Source organism: Anas platyrhynchos, chromosome 3 (assembly GCF_047663525.1).
Source record: "Anas platyrhynchos isolate ZD024472 breed Pekin duck chromosome 3, IASCAAS_PekinDuck_T2T, whole genome shotgun sequence".
NCBI lineage: Eukaryota > Metazoa > Chordata > Aves > Anseriformes > Anatidae > Anas > Anas platyrhynchos.
The window spans coordinates 53,531,952-53,547,218 of NC_092589.1; the positions used below are offsets into that span (position 1 = coordinate 53,531,952).

A 15,267-nucleotide genomic window follows, 5' to 3' on the forward strand; every position below is an offset into this window, starting at 1 on the left:
TTCCTGAACTGTTTTTCCTTCTTTTGTGCTCGTAACAGCCTTGAAGAATAGCTCATAAGTTCAGGGACTGGAGTAATTTTCGGTATTGGTTTTCTGGGTGCCCTGTCTTGTTCTTAGGATTTTACCCTTCATATGTTTTAACCCTCATCTATTCCTCTTACCCTTGCAATCCGTTCTCCAGAGCCAGTATGTTTATTGGAAGCGCATTTCTCAGTTCCTATGCTTTCACAGCCCCATTACCTCTCCTCAAGCACTCTGCTGCCCTCAGGGCTGCCCTGGCCAAGCAGTGGAGCAAACCAATGTGAACAGTCAGTGACGAGGGGCAGATCCTTATGCCATCCATAACCAGGACTGTAGCTTAGCTGTTTATCCATCTAACTTCCCTTCTGCTCAGACATAAACATGGCAGATGCTGTTGTGTGTGCATCAGTTTATTCCCAAGGTGACATTTTTCCCTTGCTAACCGGCATATGCCCGCCCGCTCTCCTTGTCCTTCTCAGGAGAAGCTGGTCAACGTGTGCATCTCCTGAAGGTAAGTGCTGAGTTTTCCACAAGCCTTGCTGTTATGAGATGGCTACAGATGTTCCACCATACTTCTTCCATCACCATAACCTGGAATTTTTTGTCTGGGAAAATTATCTCTAAATCTCTTCATCCATTTGGTTCTGCTAGGGCTTATGAAAAGGCTTTCAGCCATGAGACACACGTAGCATGTTAAAGTTTCAGGTGGACTATCAAAAAACTATGGAAGGGTGTCTCACCACTCAGACTTCGTCTTTCTACTTGAAGCATGAAATATGAGTGGGACTAATGCTCATGAGCAGAAAGTGCAGCAGCTCCAGGGGAGGGTGAGCAGACAGCTGGGCAGAGTGTGGTCAGGAGTGATTTTTGATCTGCTGAAGGCCGTAAAAATCTCACCTCTGTCCTGAATGGAGATTCACCAGGAGGTTGCCTGCTCACCAGAAAATCCCTCCTCTGGGGCTACTGAGGGCAGCATTCTCCATTAGGCTTGGAGCGGGCTGGTCAGATACATTGCTGCTGTTCTGATGGAGCAGCTTTTTTGAAAGGTATGCGTGGGCTGGAAAAGGATTTTATTCTCCACTTGGTACATTTGTGGGGCAGCTACTACAGGAGGCAAGCCAAAATATTTAGCAGAGCAGCTCCGAATGAAGAAAGGGCTCTGATGTAGATATATGGCTGCATCTGCTTAGTCTTCACGCTGCAGTGGTAATGTTCATCAGGGTGCGTGAACTGGCTCGGCAGATGCTGTTGTCGTGGAGAGAGCATTAACACCAATGCCCTCTTATTTCTAGCTTAGATCAATGATTTCAGTAATAAAGGAGGAATTGGTGCTTACCTATTGATATTCTGCTGTGGAGAGAAGTATGAAAGACAGATGATAGAGCTTGATGGGCAGTGACATTTAGTTTCCCTAATACATGTAAATGCAAACTAATTATATTCCTCCCCCAAAGGCAAGCTAAGAGATCAGGTGCCCGAGGGAAAGTCTTGTCTCCTTGCACCTCAGGGTGCACAGAAAACAAGTTGCAAAGGACCTGAGCACCTGGGCTGCAGCTGGTGGGGATGGGGAACTGTGGAATGGGGCCAGGATGAGGTGGGGTGGACATGTCAATGGAGCTGGGAAGATGGGAAGCTGGATTAGTGTGGGGTGCTGTGGGAGGGGGTAGGGCTTTTCTGTGCTCTTCTGGCTGTTTCTGGCTCTGGGGGAGTGTGGCAATCAGAGTCAGCAGCGATTAAATCACTGCATCCTAGGATCACCAAGGAGTATTTGACGTGAGTTCTGAGGCTGAAATCCTTATACAGAGCGCAGCTGGCATCAACACATCCATGTTTGGGGAAGCAAGAATTATTTCTGTGTTGCTTAGTTCTCTGTGACAGGGAGCTTGCTTACTTAGGTCTTAAAAATAAACAATTCCCCAGCATCATTTTAGCATAAGGTACTTCCCTCCACATAACCCTGTTGCTCCATGAGAGGCTCTTCTTTTACAGGTGACATTTTAAGTTTACTGTGCAAAAGGCACGTTAAGGCATTTTCCCCTCTGATGGTCATGATTTAATAAGATTTACATTGACTTGGTAAACCATTCTGTGGACTTTCAGCACTGAAGCCTCCTAATTTTTATTTTTATTTTTTTGGCTTGAGAGGGGAAATACCCTAGATCACTCATGCATTATAACAACATGTTCATTCAGTGATTTCAGGCAAGCAGGCACCCCCCTTCTGTGCTCTTGCTTTGATTAGCACCTATTACAATACTTCTGTGCATGAATGCGTTACGTCTTCCTCTAGCCCTTGAGAGTCTAATGTTGCTCAGGCAGTGCTGTAAGAAAGCACTGGACCTTTTCTTTCAGTGTGTGCACTGAACTAGATGGCAGTGATTTACAGCATGCCTTAGAAAAAGTAAGAAGTCAAGGGACTCTGTGGATTGCATTCATAAAACTGCTGGACTGGCACTTCGTGGTGCTCCCTTCTGGGCGATCCGTTGCAGCTCCAGGCATTACCCTTGCTGCTGCAGATATCATCCCGTGTAATTTAACTGGATCTGCTCCTGCGCAAGGCTGAAATCTGCCTGTTAGAAAGGAGACAGGCTTCAGAGCTTGGATCTGAATCCAGCCCCCTCCTCCCTTCAGAGCAGGGGCTGATGCAGGAAATGGGGACACGCAGCAAGAAAAAAGCTCCATATAGCAGGGGAGGGACCTGTGTGCTGTATGGATGGGAAGGAAGGAAGCAGAAACAGCCACTGATCTTGCGTGGGGATTGATGCATATCCAGAACTCTCTGATCGTTGACCTTGAGATGCACTGAAGGAGCCTTGAGGCTTTTTCTTCCAAAGAGATCGCATAGCAGAGTAAATGGGCAGTATATTTCTGTGCATATTTCATTACATCCAGACAGATGAATTGTGCAGCAGCTTCTACCAACTTAAACCACGAGAAATGATGCGAAGTTTATATCACCTTGTTGGTTGCCTTTAGCCTCTCCCTTTTGAGTTCCTGTATCTTACTTATTTCTCCACTAAATGCTCTGCTGCACTTCCCAACTGAGTTGTTGGGCAGTTCAGTGCATTTTTCATGATAACAAGAACAGTGTTTTAGACTAAAATATATGCACTGAAACCATCTGAGCTATATATTGAGTCAATGACTGCTAAATAATTGAGGCTGCACTTCCTTGCATAGTTAGCGTGAGTTATTCCGAATTCTGCACAGCCAACTGAATGCTGCGCTTCAGGTTGAACTTGGCACAGAACATGCGTGATAGACAATGGCGTTATTAGAGCAATTAAATGCTCGTAATAGACTGGAAGCTTAATTATGGTCGCTGGTTGCTCTTTTTTTTTTTTTTTTTTAAAAAAAAAGTGACTTATTTTGGATGTAAATGTCTGTCTAACAACACTTCCTGGCTTCTTGCAGATCTGGAAATCAGAGCTGCAAGGCAGGGAGGTGTGTGTGGCAGAGTGTTGCTCAGGCACCTTGCTTACAGGCTTCTGTTAGTGTTTTTTTGCTTTGATGTCTGGAGCAAACATGGGCTGGAACCACTGGAGCGCTGTGACAGCTGTGCTGTGATGCTCTGGCAGGGCACTTGGAGATGCTTTGTCATCTTGCTTGTTTGGCTGGTAAGCTTTTGGTGTCTTTTTGTGAATTGATTCATATCAGATACTGTGTGTGAGCATGAGGCTTGAGTGTGAAGGAAGTGAGACTTGCATGAAGCACCCAGAGATGTGCTCTCTGTGAGTTGTTGAAGAATACACCTGTTCACAAGTGAGTGTGAGGCTGTTTTGCGGAACAATGATTCATGTGGGGATCCACTGGCTCCTATATGCAGCTGCATCCCTCTCACATCCCCTGCCTCCTTCTGCACCATCCTCTTCCTTGCCAGCTTTAAGGACCTGAGACAGATCAGTTTCTGTCGGGAATAACCAGGTTCTGCTGGGAAGCCACCAGCAACACTGCATTTCTCAATGCAGCCGGTAGTGAAAGTGTGTTACACAAGGAACTAAATTTGAAAGCAATTAGTATCACTCTGTTCTTAAACAATCCTTGCGTAAGACCATCTATTGCTTTTCATGACTTCACTTAAAGCAATAGTCAAGCGTTGCAAAACCTGAAGGCTGAGGTGCTGCACCTCAGGGGAAGGCACTAGGGCTCTGTCAGGCACTGAGCTATGCAGGCTGTACCAGACAGCTCTGGATGAGATCTCTGTTTGCTTAATCTTCGTCCATTTTTTTTTCCTCTTAATGTGAAAACATTGGGTTCCTGCTGCACTACCTAGCTTGGATTTCTCCTTCCTTCACTTAATGTCAGTTACTATGGGAACTGCTAATGGAAGAAAATTTGGTGCTTTCTGCCAATATGATATGAAGTCATTTCAAAAGTTATGTTCACGTTATGCATAGAATATCTTGGTTTCTGAAGAATGACAATATGCGAGGACTGTTGTATGAACAGCTTGCAAATTAGAAGGATGTGGAGCGCTGCTCTTGCCTTCAGTATACCAGAGGCTGACTGCCATCGTAAGAGTTCCAGTAGTCTTGTATTGACATGTCTGCTATATAGTAGAGGGGTTTGTATATGAAGTCACACTTTACCTCAGTCTAAAATGCTTATGAAATGCATATATATCATTTAGTTAACAATGACTGGCATTTTCAGGGTACAGTAACAAATCCTTCTAAACTTCAAAGACATCTGGGCATCTGAGTCTCTTCACATATAGTATTTTAAGTAAGTTTCTCCCATCATAAACAAATCTGTGAACAGGAAGCAGACCACTACTACACATCTCCCAGGTCTCCCAGGCGTATTCAGAACTTATCCAATGGCTTTTTTTTGGACCAGAAGCAAGGTAAGAGACAGACTCCCAATGCATCCCATTAGTGAGGCGTGAATTGCTGTTACATGGGGCCATTCACTTTATGGCACCAGACAGCAGTTAAGGCTCCACCCTTCTCAGTGCTTCCTCAGACTGAATGAGGAGACTGCTTTCAATGAGGAGGCCTGCTGCTCGCCTTGCTGCTTTGGCTCTTCTTCCTGCTGCACAAGCTGGCTGTCAGAGTGCCTAGAAGCTCAGCAAGTGGTGGGCCAGCTGTAGGGGGCCTGTTTTATAGGGTCCACAGCAAAAATGGGGCAGTGGTGGCCACTGTGACCTCAGCAAGCCTCTGTGATGGAGTGGCCCACATGTGGTCAAGGGTGGCTGTGTTGGGAGCAGCCTGGAAGATGCCCTCACGTGGAAGGAGGAGGGTTGGGGGGCTGAGGGCCCCTTTTCTGGGGCTGGCTGCCACAGGCCATTTGGCTTGCCAGAGAGAAAGGCTGCCCCTTGGCCACAGGGACTGCCCTCCACCTCCCCTCCTGTGCCCTGGGTTTATTATTAACACTGTTTTTTAGGTAATTTCATGATGGAGCATTGGAACAGGCTGCCTAGGGAGGTTGTGGAGTCTCCTTCTCTGGAGATATTCAAGGCCTGTCTGGACACCTACCTGGGCAGCCTGCTCTGAGGAACCTGCTTTGGCAGGGAGGTTGGACCTGATGATCTTTCAAGGTCCCTTCCAACCCCTACAGTTCTGTGATTCTATTCTTTAAGGAAAAGAAGCAAGGTGCATCTTCAGCCCTACTTCCCATGTGTCCTTTGTGCTCTGAGTGAAGAATTTATTCGTCACATTGCATCTAATTTAAATCCCCTCTCCATTTGTTCAAAGCCATTGTTGCTTGTTCCATTGCTACACTCCCTGATACACTCCCTGAGTCCCTTTCCAGCTTTCTTTTAGGCTGCTTTTATGGGTTAGGTTAGGTGGCAAAACTGCAGGACCTTGCAAATTGCAGCTTTATCTACCTTGTTCCTCATGTTCCATGTGGCTTTTTCCAGCTCAGGCTTTAGCCTCTGATCAGTGTAACACAGAATCATAGAAACATTAAGGTTGGAAAAGACCTCCAGGATCATCTGGTCCAACCACCCCCCTCCCACCAATGTCACCCACTAAACCATGTCCCCAAGCACCACATCCAACCTTTCCTTGAACACCCCAAGGGACAGTGACTCCACCACTTCCCAGGGCAACCTGTCCCAATGCCTGACCGCTCCTTCTGAGAAGAAATGTCTCCTACTCATTTTAATTGTTGAAGAGCAGTGTTTACACTGAGTCAAGGACTTTTCAGCTTCTCACACTGCCCTGCCAGCAAGGAGGCTGGGGGTGCAAGAGAAGCTGGGAGGGGACAGAAGCAGGACAGGTGACTGCATCTCATTTTCTGCTAATAAAAAGAAAATCTGACTTTTGCAATAGCTAACCAAAGTCGCGCTTTTATTTATGCACAAGCAGTTCCCCTTCCCCTCTCCTTCTGAGAATGCTTCCTACTGCAGTTCAGCACAGGGAGTTTTCACTTCCAAAGAAAGTCATCCCAAAGCACTAAAATCTTGAAGAGATGCTTCATCTGCCCCATTTACGGTAGGAGAAGATGTGCTCTCAGTGGGTGTTCTCCCACGACAGGTAGTGATTGAGCAAATTCTCAGCCATGAGTTCTTTTATGACCCTGGCTTTGTCCAAATCTATATAGTTTGAAGGGCTCTTTCAAAAGAACTAAAGGCATATAGTTTGTTTTTTATTGTTATTATTGCATCTAATGCAGAGAAACTTGCTGTTGCTTGCCTCTGTTATTGACATAAAGCTGCACAAGGGTTTTCTAAATGTATCGTCTTTCATTTGTATATAGTAGGAATTAATTCTGATTGAATACTTTGCTTCACTGAACTGCAGATAAGATGAATGGGGAATTGCTAGCTAAAAGAGGGCTCACACAATGTGATTCAGACCTCTGTGTCCCTGTGCACTTGATCTATTAATGGGTTCTGTAATGCTGTTATCCTGCTTGTTTTTGTTGCAGGATTTTACCTCACACTGCAGAGCATCCGCAGAAGAAAAAAGGGAGGAAGGACTGGTGGTGACCTAGTTTTCCACATACATGCACACAAGATATGTCCTGGATACCCTCTGAGTCATTTTGGTGGACAATGTTCCTTAAGCTGGGACTGGCCCTGAAGTTTGATACTCCTACTGATGTCTGTGAGGAGAAAGCAGCAGGACAGAGCCTATGGTGTGCTCTGGTTTTGAAGCCTGTCCTGAGAAGTTTTATTTGGAAATGCTGGCAGCTGTGGCCTTGGTACTGCCTTACAATCTGAGTCCTAGCTCTAGGTTTTCATCTCTGCTTTAGCAACATCTTCGGACATGTCTCTTAGGGCTTGATACCCCTTGATTGGGGCTGTGCAGACTGACAGAGATGACCAATTTTAAGTTCTCTTTAAAGTAAATAGATAAAATGGTGGCTAACTCTCAAAATCCTAATGCTGGAGTTTCATTTAGCTACTTCAAAATGCTTTCTCAAAGTATAAGTTTAATATTCACTTAGGGGGAAACCAGAGAGATGTTTAACTGGAAGAGACTAGGCTGCAAGGAAGGCATGTTTAGCCTTGGCATTACTTGGTGTTACTTCTTGGCTTCAGCCTCTCTGAAGGGAATCAAAAGAGTTATTTGCCTTGTGCTTAGATTGTTACAGCACCACTAACTATCCCATTACCTTCCAGGCTAAATATTTTGTAAAATCTGTGACCTATGGGTCAAGAGTCCCCAGTAATGTGCCACTTCATCAAACAGCTGAGAAAATCCAGAATGTCAACTGCTAACATGACATGCAAATTTTGTACAAATCTCAAATGTTTTGTTCATGTCCCAAGCAGGGGCTAGTGTGAGTCTGACCCTACTGCGTAACCTATATGGAAAATAAAAAATCACCTATGGCCCAAAGTAAGATCCCGTTCAGGTTCGTGGCAATCTTGCTACTGATGCCAATGGGGACAAAGCTGCAGGGCTGAGGTGTAGCTTCTGTGCCTGTCAAAATTGCCTTTTTTTTTTTTTTGGTCAGATATGAAAGGTACTTGATACATACCCCAGCTCCTTCAACAAATTTTCACGGCTGGTGTGTGTGTGCGCACATATATCAATCCTTTCTAGGAGCTGGATGGCTGCCCAAATCACTGAATACGGCTACAGCCCTATTTGAATTTGAACACAGGTCTTGGCTCCTCTGAGAGAATGCTAAATAAGTCATGAGCAGTTGGAACAGTCAAAATGGTGCTCATCAACCCGCTTGAGAGCAATGCTTGGCATTCTCCAGGACTTCCCAGGACTCTGCTGGTGAGGTTTCTTGGTGAAATGTTTTTGCTGGGGGCAGAAAATCTCCACACGGTTTAACTCCGTGGTAGTGCTATGAGGGAGATGCATCTTTACAAAATATTTTATACTATGAGCACTGCTTTGGTTGCAAAGCTACAATTTATTGTAGGTGTTTTTTGTTGTTGTTAGTTTTATTATTTATTTTTTATTTTATTATTTATTTTTGTTTTATTATTATTTAGTATGTGATAGCTCTAGGAGAGGTGTGGGAGTGTTGTTGGGGGTTAGGTGTTAAGACTGAGGGATAAGGAGAAGATGGAAAGTGTGCACAGTGTGTGTGCTGAGAAGGTCAGACCCAGCAGTGTGGGCGATGCCAATGGGACACTACATCTGATGCAGGGCCCAGAGTTACCACCACCAGTGCCAATCTCAGACCAATCTGCACTTCTTGATTTTGTCTGTGACTTCTGTGACAGGTGAGCTGCAGAGAAGCTCTGCTTGGTGGTGGGGTGTGGTGCTCATCCTGGGTAACCCCACCAAATGGCTTCTGTGCCAGACAGACCCCGAGCTGCACACCAGGGGAAAAGGGAAAGCCCACTGTTTGCTGTTCTTGTTTAACTAGATGCAGTCATCTTAATTTTGGGTGCTAGTGACACCAAAGATAGCCAGCACCTTTCTAGGAAGCATGTTCTGGTGTTTGACCATCCTCACTGTAAGGACATTGTTCCTCATGTCCAGGTTGAAACTTTCCAGGTGCAGCTTTATGCTGTTCCCTCACGCTTTATCATTGGTTACCATGGAAAAGAGCCTGGTATCTCCCTCCATTTCTGCTTTGAGAGTTTTGGACCTTAGTAGGAACCAAAAACCCTAGGGGTTTCAGTAAGGTAAGTGTCTCGCATTGACATTAGCTTTGCGTGTAATAACTTGCCTTATTCCAGAGAATGTGGAAATATGGTAGCACAGAAACAAATATTCGGCCAGTGCATGAATATATTTCAAAGCTGGTGCTTGCCAACATGCATGTTCCTCTCTGATCTATACAGCAGTCTTTGAAATTGAAAAAGAAAGCTGAACGAGGTTTTCTTGTAAGTGGGGCTTTTTTAGAGCTCCCTTCCATATGGCTTCCCTAGTTTCTAATGAGGTGTATATTATTCAGCTAGGGGATATAAAATATCACTCTATTCTTTGCTATCTATTTTCAAGCAACTTGAAGTAGCTGAAAATTTCTGAGCCTGCTTCTTTTTTTTTTTTTTTTTTTTTTTTTCCAGGTTTGGTTTAATTTGGCCTGAGGGTTTAAGAAACCCCTAGTATATGTGCACATGTTCACCCAGTGTGACTGCACCAGCCATGTTTCCACCAGAAAATGGGCTAGAAATTGTGCTGCATTTTGCCCAGAAGTTGAACATAACAGACAAGAAATGGAGCCTCAGTTCCTGATTTAGTTCTAAATGAAAAGCATTAGTTCCTAACTTCTAACAGTTCCTAGTGCTGCAGTGTTTCCATGCTTTATTTGAGAATTCCTGCAATTAGAACAAAATGAATAATGCAAATATGGATTTGCAAATTAATGGACTGACTTTATTATGGTGCTAAAAATGAGGTTGCATTATGAATTATTCATGCATACCTGTGTGAACACTAACTTTTTAAAAAAATATTTGGGTGATCTAGAAGATTCAGTTTCTTTCCTTACCAAAATAGGCTTGTTTGGTAGTCAGAAATAACAGCAGCAAAATCACATGAGAATAATAGGGGGGGAAAAAAGACTAAACAGGTTACATGTATATGAGTCACAGTCATTAAATAAGTAGAAAAACAATTATCTGTGTTAAATACAAACTAAATTTGAAGGAAAAACATAGTCTAAATATTAGAAAAGTCAGTGTAAATGTTAGTCTTTGTAGAGGGGAAAAGTTGCTAGATGCTGTCATGAGTTATTAGTTCAGAAACTTAGGTTAGAAGATCTTTAAAATGATTCAGCATTTTTATGAAAGGGCAAAACCCATGTTCCCAGCTTCAGTGGCTAGGGACTTGCCATTGAGAAGTTTAAAGTAGGTTATGTCTTACTTGGTGAACAGCTCCCATGCTGAAGAAACATTTGCCAGAAGAGGATGGCTGCTGTGAAGCAGACAATTTCCAGCAAATTAAGGCTCATCTGAGAATAATGAAGGAATAGAAAGAAATAGTCTATGCCCAGTATATGTACCTATGCCGTACCAAAGAGCATGACTAGTTAAAGGAAACAGCCAGGTCTGGCATTCAAATGCCTGGTGTGCATCTACTCAGCACTCATCCTCTGCAGCTCTTCATGTTGCCTGGGGATGGAGGCTCCATGACCATGGCAAGTTCTGATGGTGCTGAGTCCTGGCTTCTGTCCTTCCAATTCAAAATGGAAAAGGAAAATACCACCGAAGGAAGGCGACATATGAAGGTAGATTTACTAGGAGACCTAGGTTTAAATGTACCAGGAGTGTCTTATGTGTTGGTTAGTCATCAGCTGATCCAGGGGTTCCTACCTGAGATAGAGCCCTAGTTAGTGCCCTGTTTCAGGATCCTGGGCCTCAGTGACACAGTAATATTACCTCTGTGAACTGCTGGGTGAAGCAAAAGGCCTTACAGTATTTTTACTGTTTTGCTTTGCATGCGTGTGGAGGATTCTTGAGCTCATTTGTAGAGAGGAAAGTCAGCTCATGTCCTATTTCCTTCTATATCACCCTCTAGGTTGCTCCTATTTAAAGCCAGACCAGCTTTATGGTCCCTTGGGTAGCCTCTGCAAATGCTGGGCTTGTTCAAACCAGCTTCCTGAGAAGCCGAAAACCTCAAATTTACTGTTTCCTTTCCAGTAAGTCAGTGTCCTTAACTTCATCTCAAATAATCCCTTTCTCTGGGGCAAAGTGACTCACTCGCAGCTGCTATCGAAAGTGGCAGTGACCATCTGGACTGAGAAGCACTTCGCCCTCCTTCAGTACTGGGGTGCAGAGCACAGGTGGCTCTTGGGGTGCAGGCTAACAGTGTGCTTCACCCAAACCTCTTTCCTCATGCTGATGAAGGGAATGGAAAAAAAGAGAGGGGATATAGTTAAATACTGTTGTGCTTTCAGATTATATTTTTGAATTACATCTTTTTCATTAGTAAAGATTGTAATATTTCACTGGTTATCTCTAGGGATATAGCATCGCAGACTTCAGTCAGTGCTGAACTCCCAGCCTGCCAGGTGCTGGGCAGTGGTTGCCAAATTGTTTATAGCCTAATGAAGCCAAGATGCTATGAATGGACACTGCAAACTAGTGAAAAGAAAGGAGAAGCACAAATGGGAAAAGTAGCCATGGGAACAGATGCATGCTTGCAGGCCAGAAGCAAACAGAACTAAGTGGCTTTGAATGATTTATAATACTTGCATACAAATACTACCTCCCAAACTTGCTTTACTCACTTTCTCCCTGGATGTCAGCATGCGGCCCATCAGATGGATGCCCAAGCAGAATTTGGTATAAAAGGATGTAGAGGAAATAAATATTATAATTTGGTCTCACCCAGAGGACCCTTCACTCTGATTTTGCAAATGCCTGTTGGCAGGAGGGTGTTTTTCGAGTGGAGAGAATTTGGTCGGTGCTGTGTTCGTGCTCTGTCAACATGCTGGGAATCCGAGCAGCAGCTGCTGGGTGAGCGTGAGGCTGGAGGAAGGGAGAGGAGCATTGTGAGCTCTGGACTGGGAACTGCTGAGGAAAGCAATCATTTCCAAATCATTCTTTGACTAAAATGTGATGGCTTTGCATTAGAGACACTAACTCCTTCTGAAATGTCTCTGCGCCTTTTTTCCCTTTTGTAATACTAACCTATTTCTGAGACACTGGGCACAGCTTCCTCTTCTCTGTCTCTCGTGATGTTTTTCAGAGCTTTTGCAGGCTTTGGCAGCTTCCCAGTCAGTGCAGGTTCCCTGCCAACAGGCTCCCTTCACGGCTTGTTTTATAAAGGGCTGACTGCTTTGATGGATGATAAGGCTAAGGAGAGTGAGGGAACAAGGGATTTCATTTTTTTTTTTTTTTTTTTCTTTTTTAAGAGAAGAAAACAACAACAAAAAAACACACACACACAAAAACCTCTCTCTTGCTTCTGAAGGACACATTGCAAATAGAGTTGGTCCAAACCTTGCAGGTTTTAATCATCGTGGAGCCCATCAGGGGTGAAAGCTGTTCGTGTGATGCTCTGTGTGTGATACTGATGGGGTGGAAACATTACAGCAGGAAAGGCTAGGAAATAGAAAGGAAAACAAATGAAAATCTGAGGCTGGGAGAGAAAAACATGCTGAGTGGAGTGACAGGGAAAATAACCAGTCAAGGGAGAGGAATGGAACAAAGAAGGGAAGAAGCTGGAAAGAAGAGATGGAATGAGAGAGGGAAACAAAAATGGACTGAAAGTAGAAAAAGAGAGAAGCTGAATAGAAGTGCTGGAGGAAGGCAAGGCTGGTAGATGGCATACATGTGTGTGCTCTCTTGATAGAGGAAGGGGGAAGAGCTGGAACAAGGCTGAAAAAAATCATTAGGATAGATAACATCTTAAAATCAGGCAATAAGAGAGTGAATCCGATGTGAAATGCTACATCAGCTGAGGTAGGAATTATCAAGAAAAAAAAAAAGGGTAACTTCATCCCTTCTACTTCTGCCATCCTTGAAAAATTTACCACAATAACTTGTGGACATTTCTAAAGCACATATTTTTTTTCCTGCCAAATTTTCCATGGCTTCCTGCAGGATGCTTCGCTGTTCCTTGTTACTACTGGGGCTGGCTAGACAGCAACAATTCATTTTAAGACAGTTTTTGAAACCTGTTTTCACTCTGTATCAATTTGGAAACAAAACCTTTTGACTGTGTTTGCAAATCTGTAGTTGTGCTAATTGCATCTTCTTTTATGCCAAAAGTCCAACATTCGGATGCAATTGTGTAGCATCCAGATAGGGATAAGGGAGATCCAGGTATCAGCTCTTGAACTCTCACACTCTTTGGAGCTTTTAAAATTCTATTCATCAGAGCATAGATATGCTAAGCCTGGGAGTGGGAAACTGTTTCCCTTTTCCTTTGCCCCAGCTTTGATGAAACCAAACAGGTTCCTGCAGCTTTTTCAGTAAAACCTGTAAACTTTTTTTTCTTTTTAATGCTTTGACCACAGTTGATGATGATTGATTTCTGCGTTGCTCCTGCCAAAAAGGTTTTGTCATAAAGAACCTGTGCTGTTTGGTGGCATCCCATCTCATCAGTCTAGTTTGTACTCCAGTAACGTAGCCAGTGTCTTTCAACACTGAACATGATATTGATGTTTAGCACTGTGCAGATATCTAGTTGAGCTTTATAGGCCATGATTAGATTCCTCCTGTGGAGTTTTGCCTCAGTACTTGCACTTACTGCAGACAGAGCAGGAAATATGTATCGTGGATCTGTTCAGCCAGGGCGATGCAGTTTGATGGCTATTCATGGCTTAAGAACTCCATTGCAAGGCAAACATGTCCTGTGGGATGTTCTTCACATCCTCTGGCGGCATAGGGTAGAAAGGTAAAATGAAATGTTCCTTCAGCATAGACGTGATCTTCCAGCATCATCAATACAAGTCAGCTGATTTCCTTCTTGTTTCAGCAAAACCACCCATATCGGTGCAATTACCAAGGAGCGTGCAAATGGCAATTTAAGGGACAGGCTGCCAGAGATGTCTGGGCAGGAGCACGCAGTCCCATATGCCTGTGCATAGCTCTCTTGGGTCCGAGTCTAGACAAGCTCATTACATACTCTGTAGCCACACTGCCTTTTCCAGAGGCAGTGCACAGCATATCAATGCATACTTGGTTAATTTTTTTTGTAGTGGATGAGGGCTGCAGGACTATCATTAATTCAGGGTAGCTCTAAGTGTCTAGTAATAAAGGTACATCTGCCTTCAGATCTGGACACCTTTTTTTTTTCTCCACAGCTGTAGCTCCCGGTGGCATTTCCACCCCTTTCACATTTACTGTCACAGTGCAGACAAGGGCTCTCTAAAAACAGTGCATGATGTCTTCTCTATTTCATGGCAGATTTTCTTTCCTTCATTGACCCTGCTTGCTGTGTTCTCAATTTCCACACAGCATCAGTGGAGTTGCCTGTCTGTCTGCTGCAGGCTGTGCTGCAGAAGTTGTCCAATCCCAGCAGGAACAGCACTGGGCCTTGCTCTGCTGGAGATGGCTGCATCACCAGAAGGCGCAATTTTGGGAGAAGGGGATGTGGATGTGCTGCAGGTGACTGGGGGGCTGCCCTAGCAAAGCTGGTTTCTGCAGGAGAGAGAAACCTAGGGAATTTTCTCTCTCTCTCTCTCCAAAACTGGGTTGAAGCAAGCTGTGCTTTTGACAAATACTGGCATTTTGACATTTTTGGGTATGCTGATAGCACTGGCTGTTGCAGCACCTAGATTATCTTGGTCCCGACCTGTCCATTTTATGATATAATAAATCAGGAATGTGTTCATAGCTCCACTCAGAATTTTCCCCCCTAACCTCAGGATTTTGTCCTTGCTTTTGTTATTGATACGCACAAGTTTATGAGTCTGTTTCTTTAGGATATAGAGGGGTCTTTTAAGGTTTAAAAAACAGTTATCTGCTTAGGCACCTCTGAGTTTTTTGGGATATAAGCACTGATCTGTGCCCTGGGCTTTTCTAAAGAAGCCCCTGTGTTTTGGTGAAGATGGCAAGCACTCCTGCTTTCATTCTGAAGGCTAGGTATTGAGGGCTGGCGTCTAAGTTGTATATATACATGCAAATCTTTCCTGTGACTGCTAGGGCATGGTAAGAAATTGTGTCTTTTGGGATTATGCTGGCTTCAGTTTCAAAAGGGCTTGCTGTAACCATTTAGTCTGACCTCCTGTATACACAGTCTGTGTATACAGGACAGCACAGTCTGTTTCAGACTAAATGTCCTGAAAATAAAGTAACTGAGTTAAAAAGACCCACAAAACCAAGAGGGAAAGTGAAATTAATTGCATTTTCCCTATCCTTATATTGTGGATCTTTTGCTTTCCCTGTCAATCAAAAAGAGATTAAACTTCCACACTTGTTTAATACTTGGT

The 15,267-nt window shown here is 44.0% G+C and overlaps 1 protein-coding gene across 1 annotated transcript in view; it reads left to right on the top strand.

Moving 5' to 3' along the window:
• The first annotated feature begins 394 nt into the window (after positions 1-394).
• Positions 395-15,267, top strand: part of IYD (iodotyrosine deiodinase) — a 46,984-nt gene continuing 32,111 nt past the window's right edge. Inside the window, exon 1 of the mRNA XM_027454364.3 lies at positions 395-532. Within this exon, the coding sequence (XP_027310165.1) occupies positions 403-532 (130 nt within the window). The 5' untranslated portion in view covers positions 395-402. The remainder of the gene's footprint in view (positions 533-15,267) is intronic.